The sequence below is a fragment of the Molothrus aeneus genome, chromosome 10 (assembly GCF_037042795.1).
Source record: "Molothrus aeneus isolate 106 chromosome 10, BPBGC_Maene_1.0, whole genome shotgun sequence".
Lineage (NCBI taxonomy): Eukaryota > Metazoa > Chordata > Aves > Passeriformes > Icteridae > Molothrus > Molothrus aeneus.
In genome coordinates, this window is record NC_089655.1 from 6,855,375 (window position 1) to 6,879,756 (window position 24,382).

The 24,382-nt window shown below is 43.2% G+C and overlaps 1 protein-coding gene across 1 annotated transcript in view; it reads left to right on the plus strand.

The window, feature by feature from the left end:
- The window catches only part of DGKD (diacylglycerol kinase delta), a 43,032-nt gene that overhangs the window by 13,706 nt on the left and 4,944 nt on the right, over positions 1 to 24,382 (plus strand). The window contains exons 3-28 of the mRNA XM_066557054.1: positions 1,532 to 1,636; positions 2,427 to 2,559; positions 3,113 to 3,219; positions 3,735 to 3,860; positions 4,888 to 4,990; positions 5,500 to 5,662; positions 7,709 to 7,817; positions 8,558 to 8,697; positions 9,444 to 9,528; positions 10,071 to 10,165; positions 10,254 to 10,353; positions 10,509 to 10,782; positions 12,607 to 12,768; positions 13,496 to 13,624; positions 14,596 to 14,692; positions 14,990 to 15,100; positions 15,831 to 15,927; positions 16,671 to 16,778; positions 17,366 to 17,479; positions 17,869 to 18,003; positions 20,417 to 20,568; positions 21,319 to 21,430; positions 21,597 to 21,689; positions 22,027 to 22,146; positions 22,472 to 22,589; positions 23,833 to 23,963. Of these exons, the coding sequence (XP_066413151.1) occupies positions 1,532 to 1,636; positions 2,427 to 2,559; positions 3,113 to 3,219; positions 3,735 to 3,860; positions 4,888 to 4,990; positions 5,500 to 5,662; positions 7,709 to 7,817; positions 8,558 to 8,697; positions 9,444 to 9,528; positions 10,071 to 10,165; positions 10,254 to 10,353; positions 10,509 to 10,782; positions 12,607 to 12,768; positions 13,496 to 13,624; positions 14,596 to 14,692; positions 14,990 to 15,100; positions 15,831 to 15,927; positions 16,671 to 16,778; positions 17,366 to 17,479; positions 17,869 to 18,003; positions 20,417 to 20,568; positions 21,319 to 21,430; positions 21,597 to 21,689; positions 22,027 to 22,146; positions 22,472 to 22,589; positions 23,833 to 23,963 (3,219 nt within the window). The remainder of the gene's footprint in view (positions 1 to 1,531; positions 1,637 to 2,426; positions 2,560 to 3,112; positions 3,220 to 3,734; positions 3,861 to 4,887; positions 4,991 to 5,499; positions 5,663 to 7,708; positions 7,818 to 8,557; positions 8,698 to 9,443; positions 9,529 to 10,070; positions 10,166 to 10,253; positions 10,354 to 10,508; positions 10,783 to 12,606; positions 12,769 to 13,495; positions 13,625 to 14,595; positions 14,693 to 14,989; positions 15,101 to 15,830; positions 15,928 to 16,670; positions 16,779 to 17,365; positions 17,480 to 17,868; positions 18,004 to 20,416; positions 20,569 to 21,318; positions 21,431 to 21,596; positions 21,690 to 22,026; positions 22,147 to 22,471; positions 22,590 to 23,832; positions 23,964 to 24,382) is intronic.

Genomic DNA, 24,382 nt, shown 5'->3' on the forward strand with positions numbered 1-24,382 from the left:
GTCTGTGAATGAAAAGAAATACAGTTTGAAAATTGAAGACCTTAAAATAAAGCAGAACTTTCCAGGTGTATCTTTTTTGTTGACATTACATCCACATTTCTTGGCGGATGCTCTGAGGCACTTCAACATCAACTAAAAGTTTGGTGTTCAATTTCAGAGGCTTTTATTTTTAATCTGTTTTATGAATGATGATGAGAGGAGTGAGAAACAGACTGGAAAACAGAGATATTAGGTATTGGAGTGATGTGTGTGGGTGTTTTAGTGTTCATTAACAAAACTGTGGCTGAATGGTTGGGCCTCAGGAGATTGACACAATCCTAGTTTATTTTAGTCCATTCTTTCAGATGTTAGGTACAATTTGCTTGAAAAGCAGATGATGTAGACAATTTTTTTAATGTACAATATGTAGAGGGGTGCAAGAGAGTCTGGACTGCTGGAAATTTTTAGAGTTGACATAAAATGGAGCCCTTTGATTTTTGTAAACAGTGCTCAACCTTAATGCAGCTTTTCTTAAATCCAGGTCTTGAAACACTTCAGTATTTAAGTCAGCTTGATGGAAATCAATACAGAGGTGTGCAAAAAGACACAGTGAGATGACTGCACTGTGGGGAAGAAAGAGTTTAGTCTTAGGAAGAATAAGGATTGGTATATAGTCAAGTCTGGACTCCAGTTGAATGGGCAGCCCTGAGAACAGCAGACATGGTCCTCTGAAAAGCAGAGCTTTTATTTCTCTCTGCTGCCACCAGCTGACTGAAGGAGAGGGATTTGGTGGTAGAGGACACAGAGGCCTGGCACTTCCCTGGGCAAAGGGGAGCTTTGGCCACCCTGCGTTTCTTCTGCTGGTTTATTAAAATATTGTTTATTTAACACAGGCAACTAATGCATGGGAATTAGCCCAGGGTGCAAACACACTGAGGACAGGATTGTTGGAGGGAGGTAAACTCATCACAGCTTCAGCCTGATAGGGGAACATTGGTTAGAATATCTTTTAGGTATGTAGAACAAGCCCTCAGGAAACATGAGGGTTCAAATTGCTTATTTTGTTTTATTTCTCCCCTCCCCATGAGGGAGACTAAACAAATTGTCATGACTAAACAAATTTTTAGAATGATATTGTAGAGTATGTTATCTGATTCATTAATTGCTAGAAACTGGTATACTATGCTATTAACAAAATGTCTTAATGTTCTTACCAGTTTTGAAAGTACAGTAAGTCCTTTAAAAAGACTTATGCAAGGTCTGCACATAATTACTCCTGCTGATCCATGCTTGATTTGTGTTGTGCTGTTATTTAGATATGAGAGATTTCTTTACTCAGTTCAGTATTGGGAATGACAGCTAAAATCTTGGTGGTTCTGTACATTTAGGAAGAAATTAAGGTGTGCTGTGATGGAAGAGAAACACAGTTCAGAGGTGCAAATAACTTTCATTGTGCAGCTCTGAAAATAGCTTCAACAGGCTGCACTGGTGGTAAGGTATTCTCTTGCTGTCTCTCCCTGACACGTCCACTCCTCATTTTCTCTCTCTTCAGATTATCACTCCATGTCGGAAGCTCATCCTTTGTGCTGATAACAGAAAGGAGATGGAAGATTGGATTGCAGCACTGAAGACTGTCCAAAACCGTGAACATTTTGAGGTAATAGGAAAATGTGTTCCTTTGTGTTCTGTGCTTCCTCTGCTGGATTGCAGCTTGTTTCGAGAGTCAGCTCCTAGTGGGCTCAATAGAAGTCATTTTATTCACTAGAATAGGTAGTAGTGTTAGGACCTTCTGTAGAATTTATCCCAGATACATTGAAGTGATTCTACAAGGAATGTTTGGCTTTGTATATGCTCCCTTGGGAATTCAGAGAGAATTTTCAGAGCATAGATGGGTTATGAAGCCAAGTTCCCCTTCCACTGTCTTTTCATTTTCCAGTTATCCTCCCTGTCCCAATTCACATCTTGCCTGCTTGATATTCTGCCAGCTTCAGTGCATGTACCTGCTTCCTGGGGCTGAGTGAGACCAGCAGTGCCACCACAAAATGCTGTCTTGTGTTTTCCCCACTCTGATGCTTGCCTCCCTTATTGTGGCACAAACATTTCTCTGCTACACAATGAGCCAGGCTGGGGAACTGATCTTTCTGAAAATTTAATCTGACAAAAAAATGGGGTAAATTCTCCAGTTCATTTCCCTAGACACACTTGTAGTAAGACAAGGATGAGATGTGGTACAGGAGCTGTAATGAAGGTGTGGCTTTTTCAGGTAGTCTCTTTTGCCTTAGAGACCTTATTGAGTTTCAGCTAATGCATGTTTATACACTCTGCACTCTTTCCTAGTGAAAAAGTGCTCTCTTTCTGCTTTTCTGACTGCTTCATGCAAGTCTTCTGAAGAAAAAAAGTCTTGTTGCTCTGCTTTTGACCTTGCTGTAATACATTTATATGGTCAGTCTACCCAGTACAGCATGGACCATTTCTCAGGGATGCATAACTGGTACGCCTGCTCCCATGCCCGGCCAACGTACTGCAACGTGTGTCGGGAGGCCCTGTCCGGGGTCACGTCACACGGGCTGTCCTGTGAAGGTAAGTGTGCCCTCAGCCTCTGCCTGGGGAGGAACAGCCTCGCTTTATTTTTATTTTTGCCCATATGCCCAAATACTGCCATCTCTTATTAATGTCATATGTCTGCAATGAGCAGATACACACTTCTGAGGTATCTGAGAGAATCTTCATAAGAAGATTCTTATTCATGGGAATAATTGTATTTGTAAGAAGATCTTTGTTTAATGTTGAGTGCCAGGAGGTTACTCTTTCCCAGCTTTGGCTTAGCAGAAATGCCTAGCACAGCTTATGTGTCTAACATGAATGTGGTGACATCTACGCTGTGTAAAACGACGGAGGAGTGTGTGACTGTGTAAATCCTGTTAAATTTAACAAGGTGGTCACTAAGCTTTGTACAAGCAACTGGCAAAAATGGCAAGGCAAGAATTAATAGCTAGATGAGAATATTTACAGCTGATCATTTTGGTGGTGCTAAAAAGGATAGTGTGCCTATGCTTTCTTCTGGAGCCAAATACACACTGCCACATTAGACTTCCTGAGGCAGGATTAATTGCATTCATCTCTTCCTCCATAGTGTGCAAGTTTAAAGCCCACAAGCGCTGTGCTGTGCGGGCAACCAACAATTGCAAGTGGACAACTCTGGCCTCTATCGGGAAGGATATCATTGAGGATGAAGATGGGGTAGGTGTTAGTTTGAACTTTTCCAGCCTTACCTTGATATGGAAGCACTGCCTTGTGTTCTGTAGCTTTTTTCACTTCATAAATAGCAGATTCTGCCTTTACATGGAAAAGATTTCTACTGTCAGAGCATGAGATTTTGTGTAAAAAGTCCAAACAGGATAGCAAGGGACTCCTTAGTAGGAATAAGTGTGGACTGGGGGAGCTGAGATTAAATAATTGGAGGCATGGGGAACTTGATCTAAATTTTGGCAAAAGAAAAGTAAATGAGTGTTTGGAACAGCACCTTAGCATATTGGGATGTCTGATGCAAGTCAGCGTTTCTTGGGTAACCTGGGGTGAGTCACCTGGACTCTGTGCTTGAGCATGATGTAAAATGCCAGAATTGGTCCTCAGATGTTTTCTAGAAATTGCCTTTGCTGTCCTTCAACAGTGCATATAAAGACTTGCTTCTCTATGTATCTCAGTCATGATGCTTCCTGTACCTTTAAACTTCTGTCCCTCTGTACCTTTTGCAGATCTCAATGCCACATCAGTGGCTGGAAGGAAACCTGCCCGTGAGTGCCAAATGCACTGTGTGTGATAAAACCTGTGGCAGTGTCCTGCGTTTGCAAGACTGGCGCTGCCTGTGGTGCAAAGCCATGGTGAGTTGAAAAAGTGTGATCATTCCAGTAAAAGGACAGCTTTTGATCAGCTCTGTGGTATGTTCTTTTAATGACATTTGCTTAGAATAAAATCTCTAACCATGCTGTCAGTGTTTGCCGTGAAGGACTTTATTGTTCTGCAAGAAATAGGAATTTAATTTGTGCTCAGAAGGGTTGCTGTGATACATAAAAGCAAGACCTGAAAAAAGTATCCTGCTTCTAGCCAAGCTCATTTTATTTTGAGAGTGAGCTTTCATAGAAGAATCTAAGTACAGTAGACATGAATCAAAACTTCTGTCATGGACTACACTGGATTTTAAGGAGCCATTATTTATTATTTCTACAGGTTGAAAAGGTGCAACAAATTATAAAGAATACTCAGCTATTTTAATAATAGCAATTTCCCTTCCATTGCAATAGATTGCTTTTGCCTAACCACTGAAGTGATGCAGATCTTGCTGTGTTTTCAGTTGTCTATAATACTAGTAGGAGAAGTATCAGAAAGTATGTTTTTAGAATAGCCTAGCAAACCCTCTATCTTGCAGTCTTTGTGTATCAAAAAAGCCCTGCTCTACTTTGTATTTCCTTTTTTGAGTGGCTTCATTAATCTCTTATTCTTTTACCTCTTATATCCCTCATGTCTTCCTGGTTTCTTTTTTTCTTTCTTATTCTCTTGAATTTCCAGCTTTTTCTTTTGTTGCTACTTCAGATCTCTCAGCTGAGGCTGGGATTTTGAAAGCAGAGTGCCTGAAGGCTCCTAAAGCCACAGAATCTGGTATCTGGTTCTCTCAGCACTCAAAGTGCTGATCTCAAAAGCTCAAATGGCAGGATAGAAAAAAGAGAATCATAGAAGGCTCTGATTAGATCATTCTTAAAATAATTTTATCGATAAATTTATCAATTGACATTTTTTGGTGATTTCACCCCCTCCGCATTTTTCCTCTTACAACTTCTTTTAGGTGGCTTTAGGAATTATACCACAATGTCCAAAAGAGTCTGATTTATTCTTTTTTGGTGGTTTTTCCAGGTACACACAGCATGTAAAGAGTTGTTACCAAACAAGTGCCCTCTTGGGCTCTGCAAAGTGTCTGTCATTCCTCCTACTGCTCTTAACAGCATTGATTCAGATGGTAAGTATTCCTAGTAAGTAGCACTTCTTTCTCTTCCTCTCAGTCACAGTCACTTCAGCTGGCACTATTAATGCCAGATTCTGTCAGCTGAAAATTCTGCTGTTGCTGAAACTTGCCCCTGGAAGCCATTGCTGAGTGTGGCAGTGAACTGTTTGCTTTGCTTTTGCATTCAGTTTATCTCCCTCTAATATCAGTGTTTTCTGAGCTGGAACTGATTACATTTAATGACAATAACTGTATTGCAGAATCAATTTTGGAAGGTTGGGGAAGCTAAACATTTTGGCATACTGCTAGGAGATAAGTGTGACATTTGGCAGCATGAGGTGTGGTTCATGCTGGATTCAGGGCTGTGCACATTCACCCAGTGAGTGCCATAAACACAAGGAAAATATTAGCTGCTTCCTAGCTGGGCTTGGGTGTGGGCTGTTGGTTTTTCTCTCCGTCCATCCCCCTGGGCAGCTTCACATCTCTTGGCTTTTCCTCCCTCTCTCTTCCCTTTGCCCCACCAGGTTTCTGGAAAGCCACTTGTCCCCCTTCTTGCACAAGCCCTTTGTTGGTCTTTGTCAACTCAAAAAGTGGAGACAACCAAGGTGTAAAATTCCTACGAAGATTCAAACAACTGCTGAATCCAGCCCAGGTCTTTGACCTCATGAATGGAGGACCTCACCTTGGGTAGGCAGATATTTTTTGGAAACAAAAATTCCTCATAAATACCCAGAAAGAATGAGGGATTTACTTGGTTAAGCTCATCCTCAAATATAACAGGGAACCTATTTCTCGGAGAAAACTAAACATGTGAGGTTTGGAGGGGTTATTTATCCCTGTGTTAAGTGTTATTGATTAGCTAAAACAAAAAATATTGTCAAAAAGGTTATTATATCCATTCATCAGTAATAGCAGGACAGCTTGAGGCATTTTGGGGGAATTCCAGAAACACTCCCCTGGAAGAAGACCAAGCATGGAAAGCTTGAATCCATAAGAAAACTTGTTAGCAAACAGTTCTTTTAACAGGCATCCTGATGATGAAATTAACTGTAAAAAGAGTTAATTTCAATTAACTCAGGTGAACAGACAGATGTCATAGATAGCAAATGAATTTTTTTATTGTCAAGATGAGATTTATTGAGAAATAACTTACCTGAGAAGTCTGTGAAACTTCCATCCCTCAAAGACTTTGTGATGATATTGTGGAGAGACTCTTACCGAATGTGTTTGGTAAAGTTGGTTCTGCCCTAGGATCTAAATTGTTTCAGACTTTTTGCCAAATTATGCTAGAATATCTGTGGATAGAAAAAAAAGTGAGTGCTGTGAAATAAACTTCTTTCGTGTATTTCTGCAACTCTCACTTAAAAGTTTGCTCTTAAGTTTGCCCACTTCCAGATGTTTTTCTGTTGCATCAGATTTAAGTAACTTTTGTCATTAGTTGGTGCTCCTTATAATAACAACCAACACAAGGTGAATTTCCTTCATCTTTTCCTCACAGTGACTCCAATTCTTTGACTAGATCTGTAGATGCAGGGGGCTAAATCTGGGAGTGTCTGTTCCTGGATTAGTGGTCATTGGGTTCTGCTCTCCTGAGAACTGTTGTGGTTCTTTGCCATAGCATATTGCAAAACACTGGCATTTAAAACTGCAGTGTTCTGTCGAGGGGATGTGTTTGGTTGAAAAATAATTTATAAAAGACTTGTAAAATTGAGTATTTTCTTGTTCCCCTTCCCAGCCAGACTGACTGTCATGAGGCATTTTGCTTTTAAGCAGGAATGGAAAGGAGAGAATCATTTACCTTCTTGAGCTGTGGTGCACACTTCTAAAACAGCTGCTCTTATATATTTGCTCTAAAAAGGAAGTGATGGTGCAGAGTACAGCCAGCTTCTTGATAATTTGAATATTTTCAGCTGATGCTAGTCCGACATGTAGCATAAGATGTTGTTATTTCTGGTAGTCATCTTTTGTGTGTCAGGAACATTTGATAAAATAAGGATTGGTGTGTACTGCAGCAAATCCCGTTTCAGTAATAATAGTAATATGAAGACAAAATAAAAGCAGGAGCACATCTCAAAAATTATCAGTAGGAAGCACAGTTTCAAACAGGAGAGGTTGTTTTTATTATTCTGGAAAGGATGAATGGAGAAATTCACACTGGTGAGCTGTTTGCCTGCCTGTGGGACAGACAAGGACCAGAGCAGTGATATATGTTGCTTTCCCAGAAGGACTAAAGCTTGTGATATTTTACATCCTCTTGCAGTTGTCTCATGTCTGATTGACTGCATGAAGATCCCACTCTTGAAGCTTTGCTTTAATTGGTGTGGCTGTGAGTGTGAAGGCAGTGACATCAGAGCACTTAGAACTGTGATGAATAGCTAGCATTACGCTGGATGCAGCAAGGCTGCAAGAGGGAGTTAATTCAATGGATAATCAGCTGTCACATGCTTGTCTCCTCTGCTGTAGAGACAAAAGTGCCCTGCTTTAGTAGACAAGTACGTCTTGGGAGTTATTTTTGTAGTGAATAGCTGTGGTAGGTTGCTTAGCTGTATCTATAATCCCTTAATTATAACCATTTTAATTCATCTGTAATCTGGCAGTGACCTGTATTCGTTGCAAAATCAGTGCCTACTTTAAGCAGCATTGCCATGTTTGTTACCTAGATTGGAATTATTGTTTCTTTCTGTAAGAGCTGATTGTTTTTCCCTCTTGATTTTTTCTTTCTCTTCTCTGTAGTTTACGCTTATTCCAGAAATTTGACACTTTCCGGATTCTAGTTTGTGGTGGGGACGGAAGTGTTGGCTGGGTTCTCTCTGAGATTGATAGCCTCAACCTTCACAAGCAGGTACCTGCCCCAAGAGCTTGGTTGGATGAAGGAATGAAGTAACAACAGCATGGGCTGAAGAGGACTTTCCTTGGTCATGCAGATGTCATTTGCCCCAGGACTGAAGCTGCTGAAAGCTTACTATAGCAGTGCTCTTGCACTAGTTTTGTGCAAGAAATGAATTCATAATGGATTAATTCTTCATGCCTGTCTCCAGTGTTCCTCCACAAGATCCAGCTTTTGGAGTTGCTCTGAGTACTCCTGCTCTATTGCCAGCAGAGACATGCTCTGAAAGGGCTGTGGTTAGGAAACTTGGGAGTTCCACATGGGTTATGCTCTGTTCCCTTTAATTCTCATGGTGTAGTAGCTGAGTCTTAGTGATTGGCAGAAACTTCACTGGGGTAGAGATATCATACAGTGTTTTGCCTGGGAACTGTTTGTGCTAATTTTACAGGAACACAATGGCACCACCTGATGGCTAAATATAAACCTCTAGGAGGTTTACTATATAGCAAGATGCTCCTTGAGGTGGTAGCTGTAAAATGCTCCTCTCTCAATTCACAACCAAAAGTAGAGGAGATTTTTCCTTAATTGTATGCTCTTCTGGCTGTTTTCCCCATCCAGTTACTTTCTCCCACCCTGGGATTAGCTGTTTCCCAGTGACTGGTGTGTTAAGGAAATCAGTCATGTTACTCATGGCTGTTCCTTACTTGTGTTTCCCCATTTGAATATCACTTTTGTTTTCCTTTTCTCTAATTCAGTGCCAGCTGGGAGTGCTGCCCTTGGGAACAGGGAATGACCTTGCTCGTGTTTTAGGCTGGGGTTCTGCTTGTGATGATGATACCCAGCTCCCACAGATCCTGGAGAAGCTGGAGAGGGCCAGTACCAAAATGCTGGACAGGTGAGTAACCATCACTAACATCATCTGCTCTTCAAGGTGAGGATATCCTTCCAGGAGAACAGGGCAGTCCTGACTCTGTCAAGCTTCTGGACATCTTACTAATGCCAGATAATTTTTGTCATTGATACTCTCTCACAAGAGAAGGTGGTCTGGCTTTCTGTGCTCTGCTGCAGAACAGTAGCAGGTGAAATTATCTGGGTTCTGGTGTCCTCTCTTCTGTCCTGGAGTCCTCATCATTTGAATTTGTCAGCCTTTGTACTACTTTGAAAACAAACTTACATCATAACCTAAGACAGCCTTAAAGTAATGATTTTTTTTAAGCAATTTTTTCTTTGTAAATCTAAACCAATTTATCTTAAGCTTGGCTGAGAAATGAAAGCCAAATGCAGAAGTGGATGTTAACCCTTGGTATTGACACCTCCTGTATATATCTTTGTACATGATACATAAGACTGTTTCATGTCTTTAGAGTTGTATCTTGGCATCTCTTATGTTGAATCAAGTAATACCAATGGAATTTTTGTGGAGAGGGAAGAAGTAGAGATGTTCCCTGTGCTTGTTCGTAATGTCATCCTTTCTTCTTCCCCAGTTCAGCCCTTCTGTATTTCTGCTGCCACCCTGTGGCTTCTTTATATCAATGATGGCTCCACAGAGTGCAGTTTGTTCTGCTTTGAGGTTCTAACCTGTTACATTTGGAAAACAGAGGAAATTATCTGCATTGTAGTGACAAGTATGGTTTTCAACAGGTGGAGCATCATGGTGTATGAAACCAAACTCCCTCGCCAGGCCTCCACTTCCACAGTCACTGAAGACTGCAGTGAGAATTCAGAGGTACCTCTCAGGAGGGGCAGGGGACTGGAGCACCAGCCTTGGAGCGCACGAGATGGGAGGCAGCGGCTGAGCTCCAGAGCTGAGCCATGGGTGTAGCCAGAGCTGCAAAGATCTGGGGCTTTAAGTCAGTGAAGTATCATGGAGAAAGACGGAGGTTGGGTTACCAGAGTCAACAACCATCATGAGGGATGAGGAGAAGATACTTTGGAATGGAATGGAAAGGAAATTACTGACTTTTATTTGCTTCGTGATGTCAAGTTGTTGAAATAGTGGCAAACTGCGTAGCAGTCGTGAAGACCCCCAGTGCTTTTAGATTTGCAGTTGATCTGAGACTCTGAGAACTGCTGATGATTTGTAGGTTCAGAATTAGTTTCTTCATCAGATTCAGGTCTTCAGTGAGTGACAGAGCACTGGCTGTGGAACTTTTTCACGGCAAAAAGAGTCTGTAGAGTTATAGGTACTCTTAGAGGAGCCAAGATTTCACAGCATATGTTGTAATGCTGGGAAGCAGCACCCCAGTGTTTCTTTCTCATGGTCAACAGGTGCAGAAGATTCTTTGCTATGAAGATTCTGTGGCTGCCCATTTGTCCAAAATTTTGACTTCCGACCAACACTCAGTGGTGATCTCCTCAGCCAAGTGAGTAGTTAGAGGACAACTGCACTAAATTGCACTGTGAAAAATCTGTAACAACCCTTACATGATTTTGTTTTCCTCCTTTGTCTAGAGTACTTTGTGAGACAGTGAAGGATTTTGTGGCTCGAGTGGGGAAAGCCTATGAGAAGGCAACAGAAAGCTCAGAGGAGTCAGAGGTCATGGCCAGGAAGGTAAAATTTGAAAATATGTTTGGGTTTCTACTTCTGAAGTGTAAAACTGGTCTGTTTTCAGAGAACTGGGATAACAGCAGTTCAGTTATCACTATAAGAAATGAGCTATCCAGGCAACTGTTAGTTCTACTCAAATGTTGTTCTTCTTCATGTAGTGCTCTGTCCTGAAGGAGAAGCTGGACTCATTGCTGAAGACACTGAATGATGAATCTCAAGCATCTTCCTCTCTGCCCAACCCTCCTCCCACCATTGCAGAGGAGACAGAGGATGGGGATGGGTTGGGCAGTGCTGGTGACTCCTCAAGTGAGCTCTCGGTGGGCTCAGCCTGCACTGCACGGCCCCAGATATTCCGTCCCCGAGAGCAGCTCATGCTGAGAGCCAACAGCTTGAAAAAAGCCATTCGCCAGATAATAGAGCATGCAGAGAAAGGTAACAGTCAGGACTCCTGCTTGTCACTTCCTACAGCCTATTAACAAGTATAAATTTCCTTTATTCTGGGGGCAGCAGGCTTCTTTATTGAAAGCAGCTTTCCTGAGCTAGAGAAGCTATTCAGTAACTCTGGCCGTTTAGTTTCAGTGTCATCTCTGCCAAGCCCACCTTCTGGAAACATTGCTTGGTAAATGAGTCTGAAGTTCAAGGTATGTTCTCTCCAGCGGGCTGATTTAGGAAGTTCCTACCCTCCCACACTGCTAATTTGCATTTCCTGCCTGTCCCCACCCATACCACAATTGTGTCAATGCAGCTCTTTGTGTGGCCTTGCTGTAAAACAGATCTGAAAATACTTGGGAAGAAGGGATTTTAACTATTTTAACATTGTTTTAATCTCTTTATAGCAGAGCCCAGGAAAACATTGCTGTGGTACAACTGCAGGAGAGGGCAGGAACTTCTTAAATGAGCTTTGTCCCTGGGAAAAAACTTACAGTACTGTACTTTGGTGCAAGTCAGTTTTGTTCTGATGTTAACTTCTTAGGCAGGTGACCCTCTTCTTCAAGTCTTGACCCTTGTCTGTCCCCAGGCACACACCCCCAATGCTCCAAGTTTCTTTTCCTTTGAAAGGCATCAGTCTCCAAATGTTAGTCATAAAGTCGGGGGTTAACTGAGACCAAAGGAAGTCCTTAACAGATTGTTACTGGAGATAAAAGCATTGAAGTTGCAGATGTAACATCCATACACACCCAGGTGTGCACTCTGAACTACTGTGTAGTTACAAATCATTGCAATGTTGCTTGGATTTCCAGCACTGCAGCATTGTGTACAACATTTGCTGAGTGAATAGTGAAAGTCCAGCAAACAGCCTGCTTCTAGTGCAGTAGGAGGCCTTGACCTCACTGCTCCCTCACTTTACTGCTGCTTACCAGCAATTTGATGTTTGTGAAGTTCTGTTGGAGCCCAGGCAATTTGCTTCATTCAGCCAGAAGTGTTCCTGTTTTTTCTGCACAAGTGAGTTGGATTGCTTCATGGGCAGTTCTGATGAGCTACAGGGTCAGCACAAGGGAGAGACTGGAAGAAGGGGGTGAGCTGTGTAGGCAGTGAGCTGGTAGAGCAGCTGAGGGCATTCAGAGCTGGGCCCTGGCAAGGGGCTGTTGGGGAGGAAAAGACCTGTTGATTGCTTGCAGAGGAATTTTTGATTTCTTTAGGCAGCATGCTAGCGTTTAAACCTTACAGACTCTCAAGCAAACTCCAGTTACATTTCAGATGTATTTGTTCAGCTTTTCCAAACTGTTTTTCTTCTTCCAGAGTGTGCAATCTGATTCTTTCCTCTGATTATATTGGTTTTTACTGACTGCTCTTTGCTTCCTTTTTGATTATATGTGTCTAGTCCCCTTTTCAAGTGCCTTATGTTATTGCACCACTACAGATGAAGCAAACAGGAAATTCTTTAATCATTTCATGTCTGTCGGGTTAGAATTCCTGGCAACATCTAAGTGCAAATAAATGGAAGCCTATCACCTCTAGCACAGTTTGCATCTCAGGATGCCTGAGTACCTGTGGCATTAAAAATAGACACTTCTATTTAGAGCCTCACTGCTAAAGAGCTCAGCAAAGTAAACAAAGAGGCTAAGCCAGCCTGGTTCCAAAAGCTCTCCAGAGCAGAGCTGAGACAAATGATAAAGGAGAGCTTTGTGTTATTCCTGTTCTTTCCTTTAAGGAATCAGGACATTAGAGTCCCAACCTGTCACTGTTTACATGAGTGGGAGATACTCCTTGCCAGATGAGCAGTGAGGCACTCACCTGCTTTATCTCTTCATACAGCTGTAGATGAGCAGAACGCCCAGACCCAGGAACAAGAGGGCTTCCTCCTTAGTCTCTCAGCCTCTGAGGAAGGCAAGGAGCTGAGGAATGAGGATAAGATCTCCATGCAGTCATCACACAGCAGCAGCTATGGAGTGTCCAAGGGGAGGAGCCAGAGGAAAGGTACTGCTGTGGGGCTGCCACCGTGCAGGTCTTGCCTGTGTGTTGCAATTCTGTTAGTTATAAAAAGGGAAGGAGGTGTTATGTGTATTACCTTTTGTGTTCTACTCAAATTTTTGCATGATTGCTCTTCAGGCCTTGCACATTTCTGTGTTCTAGCCTATGCATTATACACCCCATTTTTTGCTGCATCTCTCATGGCTGGTCCATGATGTTAACATATGAAAGCCTGGGATTCAGAAATTTCCTTGTACCTTAGCCAGTAATCTGGGTTCTCTTGGCTTTCAGTGCTTGGACAAGGACAGTCTTGAGCACTTTCCTTGTCATCCTTTGCAGATAACAGAGAACAGCAGCCAGTTTGCTTTAATAACTGTGTTATGTGAGTAATTCGTTAGAGGTCCCTAATCACTGCTGATACATATGGAACTTCCATGAGTATTGATTTGGAGCCAAATACCCTATCTGTTGTGCTGCTGGCACCAGCTTTTTCTCATCTCCATTTCTAATATTTTTCTTGTGGCATTTTGATACTTCCAGTCTGTGGATTTTCCAGCAGCACATATGTGACATCTCTGTCTCTTAATGACTGGTTCTGTCAATTCTTTGTTTTCTGGGGGCTCAAGTGTTTTGCTGTTGAGTGTTACCTAACCCAGTCTTGCTGCTTGGCCTGTGTTGATCTGAATCACAGCATTATGTTTGTCAATAGCCAAGTTTGTGTTGTGTTTTACAGCCTCTAAGTCTCCTTGTGAAAGACTAATAAACAAAGGAAGTTTGTCACTGGGCAGCTCTGCATCTCTTCCTCCCCAGACAGGAAGCCGGGACAACTTGCCAATGCTGAACACAAAAATCCTCTACCCAAGTAAGTGTAACACCCACCACTTCCCACCAAGGCAGCCAACTGGAGCATGGGTGAGTGCAGCACAGGCTGCAGTCCCCATGAGAAAACATGAAATTGTCCTGCCAGATGCCCTTTTGTGCAAGGTCAACCATGAGAGAAATCTCTTTGTGGATGACTGCAAGTGGAGGCTTGGAATGAGCTGTAGTAGTTTCCAGTTTCTAGCTAAGACTTTAGACATAGATTTTTATTAATGTCATGAAGGGACAGAATTTAGATGCCAATTGCAAGGGGATATTTATTTCAAAGTAACCATGAGAAGGGGGAAATGATGCTGTTGAGAAAGGTTTCTGAAGAATGGCAGCCATAGGTTGGGAGCAGCAGTTCCTTTATATGAAGGCTGAAATGACTGGAAGTGCACAGACCCAGCAGAATTCCCACCTCCCACATCATGTAGCAGCTTCTCCCCATCACTGTAGTAGTATCTTTCTATCTCCTCACCCAAATTACTTGTTCAAATTACTCCTTCTGGAAGCAAGTAGTTTCCTTTCTCTCTGACAAACCTACTGTTTGTGGGTCACCAGTTAATAATTTAAAAAGCAGGAGACAGTAATTCTTGAACAACTTGGATCATAGCTTCAGTCCCGCTCCTTTCTCTCTGTTCACTGTATCAGGGATATCTCTTGTCTCACCCTGGAACAAAAAAGCTGCTGCAGAGAGAACTCCTATTTCTCTTTTCCATGTTTCTGTACAGCTGTGCTGCTAGCCTTAGGCAGTATACTGTCAGTCAGAAACCCTCCAGGCAGCCCCAGAAATCCTTCTCCTTGTCAAAAGAACTGACCTCTGCAGTGACAGAAAGCAGTAATGCTATTTGCTTTCTTCACAAATGACAGGAAAGAATGTATCAACTCTTGTTATCTTGTCTTTGAGATTGAAGTTACCTGTTTTCTGCTTATTATTAGTCATGCTCTTCTCCATGGTCAATTTTCCTACAGATATCCGTGCTGGCATGTCAGGTTCTTTGCCTGGGAGCTCAGTCATCAGCCGATTGTTGATCCATGCTGATCCCTTTAACTCTGAGCCTGAAAATCTGTGAGTATGCTCAGGAGCTGGAAGGGAGGGGAGTGGGTGTTTGCAAACGGACCTCAGCAGAGAGGGGGATTCCTTTATGGACCAAAGTAATGGACTGCAACAGCCTGGAGTTACATAAATGGATCCATATGCTGGATTCTAGAGCTTAAGGATCAGCTTATGGAGTTACACATGTCCTGACACACATCTGACACAACTGAGCTTGGTGGTCATTTCCAATCTAAATGATTCTGTGTGAGATATGCACCAAATGGTACCAAGACTTATGAGTGGAAGTTTTGTTCTTCTCTTTGGCAGTGAATGTTACACTGAGAAGTGTGTCATGAATAATTACTTTGGAATTGGACTGGATGCAAAGATTTCTTTGGACTTCAACAACAAACGTGATGAGCACCCAGAGAAATGCAGGTGGGTTTGGATCAAACCTTTGGATTGATGCCAGAAGTGACTGAACCACTTCATGCTTCTGTGTGGTGAAGCTGATTGTGTACACTGTGCTGAATAAGTGTGTTGTCTATATAATGCTCCTTCAAGGCTTGAAATCATGATGGAAGAGATAAGTTACTGATTTATTACTGATTCATTATGCTATAAGGTATTTAAGTTGCTACATTGGTGCAGATTTAGCATGTTGGTTCTATTTATGTCATCTCACAGATTTTTCTCCTGGGCTTGCTATTTAGCTGTGAGAGAAGCACATCTCAATTCTAAATGCAGCAGAGGCTGGTTTTGGCATTGATCCTGACCCAATAAAAACCACAGTTTTGGCCTTTTGAATACCTGAGCAACTACAGGATGCTTTGTGTAGCTTGGGATTGGCTATATTTGCTGTATATGAGCTAATACAGATGAGCACTGTTGATGTCCTGGTGTATGAGATGGACAAGTTCTGTGCCAGGGCAGTCTCTGTATGTTTCTGGTAGTGTCTATTACTCATGCTTGATTCCTACCTGATGTTTATTTAAAGGGAAGTAGTTTCCTAGCGCAGTGACCGCTTGAAGCAATTGACCCTTTTGGAAGCAAGCACCTTTGTTGTTTAGGATGTAGCAGGTACCATTTCAGTGTGAAGGTTTTATTCCTTCTTAGTGAAAGGGTAAATGTCTGTGCTGACTTTTTCCTATTTTGTTTGCCCCCTTAGAAGTCGTACTAAGAACATGATGTGGTATGGAGTATTGGGGACCAAGGAGCTGCTGCACAGAACATATAAGAACCTGGAGCAGAAGGTCTTGCTGGAGGTGAGGAATTAGCATGCTCTTCTGTTCCTAAGATTGGGATGCATAATTCCATCTCCTTCAGGCACTGTGATTTTTGGCATGATGATTTGGCTTGGTGATGTTTGCCTGCCTGAAACAACGTACTTGGCTATGTGTGACCCTGAGGTAACTAAAAGTGGCTTTTCCTGATTTTGGAGCATAACTTGTATTCTAAGCCCATAAGGGAAGAAGTATCATGCTACCGGAAAGTATTTGCTGTTCCCAATGCATTGTTCAGCGTGTTTAAGATTGTTATGTTCCATGTGGTATCTCACATGAACACATCATTTTAGATGGTGGGTGCAGTGGAAAGCTCTGAATTTAACTGTGCTATAATGTGTATCCAACTGGAAAAGAAATACTTTTGTATAGGTCATGCACAGGTAACTTGCAGGAGAAGACCCTCATCACATGGATGTTTCAGGAGTTTTATTCCACTTGCTTGAGAAATTAATCAAGAGGCTTTGCCAAGCCTCTCAGGTGTGCCCTGTTAGAGGAAAAGAAGCAAAGTATCTCTCTAAAATCCATGTCTGCCAGAAGATGTGTGGCTCATGAGGCTTGAGTGGATACCTTCTACTCTTGTAGGCCAAGAACGAACAGGAAGAAGCCTGAATTAATGTATTACTAAGATGGTGCTGGCTGTTTTCTGTTCACAGAGCATATGCTCTGGCAGGAGGGTCTCTCTCCTGCTGGGCTGAGATAGTGTTGCCTTCATTTCTGTGCAGTGCGATGGGAGGCCAATCCCTCTGCCCAGTCTCCAGGGGATTGCTGTACTCAACATTCCCAGCTATGCAGGAGGCACCAACTTTTGGGGGGGAACCAAGGAGGATGATGTGAGTATTCTCTAAGACCATACAGGAAATGTTTCTGCTTACTGTTACTTTTGAGGTCACAGCCTCTGAAAATATGCTTGGAAGAATAGGGCAGGGGGGGGCCTGTCTGCATGCACTTTCTGTTGGATGTTGCTGAGGTACTGAAATCCAGCCTTGAGCAGCTTTCATACCCAGGCAGTCTCTAAGGATTCAGAAGAAATACCACCAGAGCATTTGGATCTGCAGAAAGTTCTTTAGGCTGACCTTGTCCCCACAGTGAAGTAAAGCCCCTTGACAGCAAAGGCAGCTAGATTCACTCAGAAACATTGTATTCTTTAGAAATTTTTTGGGTGCCTACCCTCAAAAGAATAATTATTGCCTTGTGGCCTACAGCCTTCATGTCTGAATTATACTTTAGCCATTGGAAGCCTCCTTTTTCTCACTTCTAGCTCATTCCAGATCTTCACCTTCTAGCCTTGTTGTTAATTTTGTACAGATTAAAGAGCACAATTAAAAGCCACCCCCAGGTTGGGACCAATAGGGGGTAAAGGAAACCACTCCAAGAGAGCTGTGCCTCAGCTGAATTCTCTCTCCCTTGTATGTGGCAGACATTTACAGCCCCTTCCTTCGATGACAAGATTTTGGAGGTGGTAGCTGTGTTTGGGAGCATGCAGATGGCAGTGTCACGTGTGATAAACCTCCAGCATCACCGGATTGCACAGGTATCAGCTGCTTTTGTGAGCTCTTCCTGCCTGCCCCCTCTCCAGCTGATGACTTTGTAAAGCCCTTCTTTCTGTGTGCTCTGGCCCATGGAAAGAGCATCCACAGGGCTGGAAATGGACATGCTCAGGGGCAGTTTGAGTATGGAATTGTTTGCTAGCATTCATTTTAGTAGGAGTTAGACCAACAACTCAAATACAGATTAGTCCAAAGACAAAGCAGGTGTTCCCTGCTGCTCAGGGGTGAGGTGTGTCCTGCTCCCTAGACATGTGTGCCTCAAGTAGCTAAAAAGCTACAGCACCTGGGGAGGGGCTTTGGAAGGACAGAGCATGGCTTATGCTTTTGGAAAATCAGCATTTTAGAGCTTTTCTGACCCAGTCACTCCTTGCAGTGCCGGACAGTAAAGATAGCGATCCTTGGAGAAGAGGGAGTTCCCGTGCAAGTGGATGGAGAAGCCTGGATCCAGCCTCCAGGTTACATTTGGATTGTTCATAAGAACAGGGCACAGACCCTCACCCGAGACAGGGTAAGAGCATCCTGAATTGTCTGTGCAGTACACATGTGTTTTGATGTCCCATATTTTTGGAGAGCATGGAAAAGGCCACATGTGAACATTATCTTTGTGAATGCAAGAAGCATATTTTATTACACATTTGGGAAAGAATGTGATTAAACTTGCATTCACCACTTAGGAAATGTCATAAATAAGGTTGTTTATACAAGCTTATTTTACTTCCTTTTCTAGGTGCCTTGTGACAGTGTTTCTTAACATGCTTGCATGCTGTTTTTTCCACAGGATACCTGCTGTGCCAAGTGCTGTGGATTGTCTAGATTCAGACGGTCAATGTTTTAATTTGTCATTATTGTTCAGTATCTGGCTTCGTTGACCATGTTAAACAGTGTCTTATGCCTTGTTCAGAAGTGTATGTCAGTCTCATCTCATCATTTTCAAATATATCTGATGAGTACCAGCAGATAAGGAAGCCTCCTTGCTCTTTTGCTGTATGATTGAGCAGTGGTCAGACAGAGGAAAGGATAAAGACCCTGCTGTGGCCCAGACACACTTTGAGTCCTCCCAGCTCTGTGACTGTCCATGCATAAACAGTTCAATTGAGAGCAGCTCTTCATACTTTCCAGCACAATACTCCTTTAGCCACTTCCAGAGCAAATCAAAGTCCTCCTCAAAGGGACTCACCTGCTGAATCACAAGAAGAAGGAGCACAACAAAGGGAAAAAGGGAAAGCAGCCTGATTACAGGTCTGAGGCACGTTGCCTAGCAAGGGAGTTACAAAGATGGCAGTATGAAAACAAAGGTGGGCATACAAAGCCCCTGTCATGGTAGGACAGGGCACCAGAGACCTCTTAACTGGGAGAGCAGTGGGTATTGATCATAGAACCACAGATTGGTTTGGGTTGGAAGGGACTTTAAAGGTTATCTAGTCCAAGCCCCCCTGCCTTGGGGAGAGACACCTTGCACTACACCAGGTTGCTTAAAGCCCCATCCAGCCTGTGGTCTAAATATTGCCAGAGATGGGGCATCCACCACTTGTCTGGGCAACTTGTGCCAGTGTTTCATCCCCTCAGGGTATAAATTCCTTCCTTGTATCTAGCTGAATCTGTCCTCTTTTGAGTTCAAAGAGTGTCCTGTCAGCTCTAATGTGAATGTTGTGGAGAGGAGACAGGAATAGTGCACACAAGCTTTTGTGAAGGGCAAGAGAGCTTCTGCAGCATCACACTGACACTTGGAGGGAGAGTGACTGAAGGAGATAGCACAGAGAGCAAGAGAGAACAGGATTGCTCCTATAAAGGTAAAGGGAAGGAAAAAAGGAGAGGCAGCCTATGTGTGGGCATGGTGGGAAAGGTGACATGAAGCACAAGAGATAGAGAGGACAGGGTAGTCCCTTGTGAGTGTGCTGTGTGTTGGGCCATCAGAAACCACAGCTGTGATTGTGCCAGCCCATTCCTAATTGCCTACCGACTTGGTTTTGCAGTCATGGAATTGCCACTGAGGAAGAGGTTCCAGTTTTGCAGTTGCACACTCAACTTTGTCTCAACCTACCCTTGTTTTTCCTGCTGTCCTTTTAAAGGTCACTGCATACCCCTTCTTTCACAGAGCAAACCTGTCCTATCCAGTTGAAGTGGATTTCATGCATATGATACTGTACCTTTAGTAACATTTTTCAAATGTGATTTGGGATATATAGTTTCCTAAACTGAAGATGGAAACACTCAAATTGCCTTATTTGTTTGGCCTCATCTGGACCACTAAAGAGTCCATCAGCAAGAGGGAGATCAGCAGGTAGCTGACAGAGCCTGACAGAGCCTGGTTTTCCAGTATCAGAGGCAGTAGGGGAAGGGAGTGCTTTACCACAGGGCTCCATAGTTTTCATTCTCATCACATTCAGTATGAATCCTTCTACATTGGATCTGTTTTGCTTTTTCCCACACCACTGCCTGCTGCCCACAGGAATATCAGTAAGGTTTCAGATGTGTCAGGTCCTAGCTCTGAGTTCAGATGCTTGGCCCACCAGTTCCTAGGGAAGCCCAGTTTACTCTCAGTAAGGAAGAGCCTTGAACATTTTTAATTTCATGCTCTGAAGTGTCACAGTAATACTGAGGTGTGTAAAGGTGATACATCTGCTCAAAGAAAAGGCTGCCACCAGTAGACAATTGTTGGGTTTTTTTAGACTGGCCCTCAGAACTATGTAGTAATTTTGACTAAAACTATGCTTGAGCAGAAATCCAGCCAAGGCAAGCATATGGCATGGAAAACTTCATCCCAGCCAGCTACTTAGCAAAGCTATAAGCAACTTAACTGCTGGGCTCTGCAGTGAAAAGTGCCTGTACCAGATCTACATATTTTACAGGCATAGGCACAGTCACTGGGTTTTTATAGAAGTTTTACAAGGTACCTTATAGTTTGCTTCCTGTGTTTTTAGGCATTTGAGAGCACCCTGAAGTCTTGGGAAGACAAACAGAAGTGTGAGTTGTCACGACCCTCCTCTTTCTCTCTGCAACCAGAGATCATGTCTGAAGAAGAATCCACCCAGATCATCCAGTTTGGTCAAGCTGCAGGTGCTCTGATCCACAGGTGTGTCTCAACTTGCTGTTGGTGAATAGAGCCTCCTTTAGGGCTTGGAGTTCTTATCCTACTTCCTGTTCTGGAGATGTTTCTGTTCAGCTACATTGCTGGCCCGTGTCACTGAGAGTAGCATCATTCATTGTTCAGAGTCCCAGCTAAACAAGGATTAAAGCTAGATAAGATTTCTTAGGTCATTTTGAACAAAATATGTACTTTCGTGAGCAAACATGGATCCTTTAATCCTGAAAGAACCTGTTGCCTTTGAATATAAAGTAGTTTTTTCAGAAAAGAAACAAAAGCCTCTCAAGGAGCTCAGGTGACAGCTGGGTTGTTGTAACCCTGATGCCTCACAGAAATTTTTGTACAATGCCCAGAATGTATGCTTAACTGCTCATCCTTTAGTCAGGCCTTCCATTGGGCTTCTGAGAGAAAACTCCCAGTCATTAGAGAAGGTTGCTGTAAGTGCAGCTAGCTGCCTTTCACATCACTCTGGTCAGACTGAAATGTCTGGGTTGTATTTCAAACTGATCTCAGTTTGTGTGCAAAATGTTGTGCCTGTGAGAGAGCTGCATTTCCTTGCCTGTGCATGCTCAGTGTGGCAGAACTGCCCTGCTTTGCCGGAGGCTGTGCCCCTGCTGTGATCCCAGCTCGGCTCATCACTTGGATGGGTGTTTAAATGGGATACCCAGTCAGGAGAGATCTCCTGATTTGAACATATACAGTCTGATATGCTGATGCTATCTGCAATTCTCTCTTTAGCATTCGGGAAATAGCTCAATCCTATCAGGACATGGAACAGGAGCTTGCCCATGCTGTCAATGCCAGCTCCAAGTCTATGGACAAAGTCTACGCTAAATCCAAGTCTACAGAGGTACTGCACTCACTTGGCATCTCCCATTTTGTCCTTGCTCCAGAGCTCTTTTTTTTCCATTCTAGCTGACCAAAAGTAGGCCTTGCTAGTCTAAGACTTCTTCGTTTTGACTGCTCAGACCTGTGCACTTCCAAGCTTAACTTGTACATGAATTGCTTCCCTGCAGGGTCTGAACTGCAGCCTTGTAGTAGAGATGGTGAATAATGTCAAAGCCCTGCACAATGAGACAGAGCTGCTGCTGGCAGGCAAGATGGCACTGGTAAGGAGCACAAAGCAGGAGGAAAAAGCAGCCTCTCACTTCCTCTCCTCGCCTCCTATTGCCTTGCCCTAGCATTTTGCTGGTCTTGGGCTCTGTAAGTCAATTTAGATGTTATCATCCAGGAATCATTTGCTACAGAAAATTTTGCTACGTGGGTGTGCTGTGGAGCTTGGAGCTCAAAAAAGATAAGAATTGTTAACTTGGTCTGGGCAGAGTATCTGCTCTGCACTTCCTTTCAAAGGAACTGCTTTGTTTGCTAGGAATTTCAAGGCAAGGGTCTAGTTGTGTGTTTTACCATGAGGCTTTTAACTCTGCCTTTCTTCTATTCCTGATCCAGCAATTAGATCCTCCACAGAAGGAGCAGCTCCAGGCAGCCCTGGCAGACATGGACCTCCAGCTGAGGAAACTGGCAGACATCCCTTGGCTGTGGCAGCTCATGGAGCCCTGTGATGAGGAGGTGAGGAGAACAAGGCTATTTTTCCCTAGCTGTTCTCTTTTTCCCTAGTTGGCTCTGTGTGTTTGACTTCCTGTTACTATATGACTGATATGAGAAAAAATTATTAAGAAAGAAACTTGACTCCCTAGGGCCAAAGAAAGTAATCTCCTGCCAAGATCCTTTGCGTAACATGGGATCAACTTTCTCTGCTTCCTTTTCTGTCTTGATCAGAATGAGTTTTGGATTTTTTTTTCCTTTCTTTACAAGATCATGGAGCTGAGCTTGTTGCTCTTAGTCCATTAGAATCAGTTTATGTGTGCTTGATTTTGCCCTTCTGTTCTTGCAGAACCAGATGCTGGATTATTCTAAACGCAGCCGCAGTGGCAAATTCCGCCTGGTGACCAAGTTTAAAAAGGAGAAGAACAACAAAAATAAGGAGACTCACAGTAGCATGGGATTGCCGGGTACCAAGTCTGCTCATTCATTGTGTCTTTTTGTCACATTAGTGTGGTCACACCACTACCTGTTCTCAGTCTGTTTCCTCACACATCCTCTCCTTCTGTTTCACCTGCATCTGCCTCTTCTTGCAGGTCTAGTCAATCTTTTTCATGTGGCAAACAGCTTATTGGTCCCTTCTGAATCATGGTCCCCCTGTACCATGCCAACATTCCTGAGCAGGAACAGGAAGTACCCTCTGAAGAACTCTCCCCTACACTGTGCAGATTTTCACGGATATTTCAGAGGTTGCTTAGGAAAGTGAATTTGAGGATTTCGCCATTTTAAGTATAAAAATGACTGCGGAGCCCAAGTCCCCGTAACTCCAGTCTTTTCACTGCTTGTTCTCTATGATACAGTAAATGATATTTTTCTCATTGATTCACCTTCAGGCTTTAATCAAGTTTCATGTCTGATTGGCTGGAGATCAGCATCATCACAGGTGTTCCTTGATCTTTAATCCTATTGGTCAGTAGATAAAAACTGGCCACAAATCAACAAATTGCCATTTAAGACACTTTCTCTCTAAATTGGTCTAGTTGATTTTTGGTTTATGCTCTCCTTATGAAGGCTTTCTTCCAAAATTCAGAAGTATGACCTGTTCTGTTGGCTCTTGGGTTCTGTCCTCTGCCATGGAGTTGTGGGTACAGTCTCCTGTCTGACAGGCTAGTGTTCATTCACTGCCTCCCAAAACTTGGAAATTTTATTATTCTCTTATTTAGAGACTGCAAGAAGGTGGAAGTCGAAACTCTTCCTTTCTCCCTCAGACAAGGGGGAGAGAGGTTGCCATTTTGTTTACTGGGTGCAAGTGATTGTACATAATAATGTGCAAATATGTGCTGTGATTCTCCATAATATATTTTACGAATCTGTTGTTTTGTACGCGGAATTTGCACAATTAATTTACTGTTCTTAAACATGGGGGTAAACTTGAAAAAAGTAATCCCTATCAAAAGATATGCCATCTCATCAAAAAAATATGCACTTCCTCCTGGCTGTACTGCAGCAGGCCTCTCTTAAGAGAACTCTCTTACCTTTTTTTGCCCTGCCTCCTTCATTTGAGATTGAAGGTTGTGCTGCCCTCCCCTTAGTTACCGGCTGTGGTCCTGCTTGCCCTCCTCCTCTGGCACTGAGTCCTGTGGTGTCCTCATCTCTCCCTGTCTCCTGGGATTCTGGGTACTCAATGCACTCCTGCTTTTCCATCTCTAACAGTTCACCTCTGGGGGACGGAGGAGGTTGCGGCGTGGCTTGAGCACCTCAGTCTTTGTGAGTATAAGGATATCTTCATCCGCCATGACGTCCGGGGCTCTGAGCTCCTGCACCTTGAACGGAGGGACCTCAAGGTACTTTCACGGTCGGCTCATGAGAAATAGCCAGCTGCATCTGCATGACCTCCTGTGCTGAATGTGCTTGGAAGTGGTCTGCCTGCTGTTCATTCCAGGTGCCTTGGCAAGATGAACAGGTTCACTACAGCCTCGTTTTATTTTCTCACCGTTTTGGGTCACCTGGTTTTTAATGGCAGGGAGGTAGAAGAGCTGGTTGAGGGACCAGCTGTCCAGTTCTGCCACAGCTTCCTGGAGATGTGGTACAGTCCAGCACACAGATTGCCAATAGTGTTCTTGAGAGTCTCTGATTTTAGTGAGGGAAGTTTGTCTCAGCTACTGAACCATCTTTGCAGAAGGTGCTGTAATTGGGAAGATTTGGTTCTTACCGTGCAGTGACTGGACAAATGAATCATCATACTTCTTTGTTACAAGAAAAA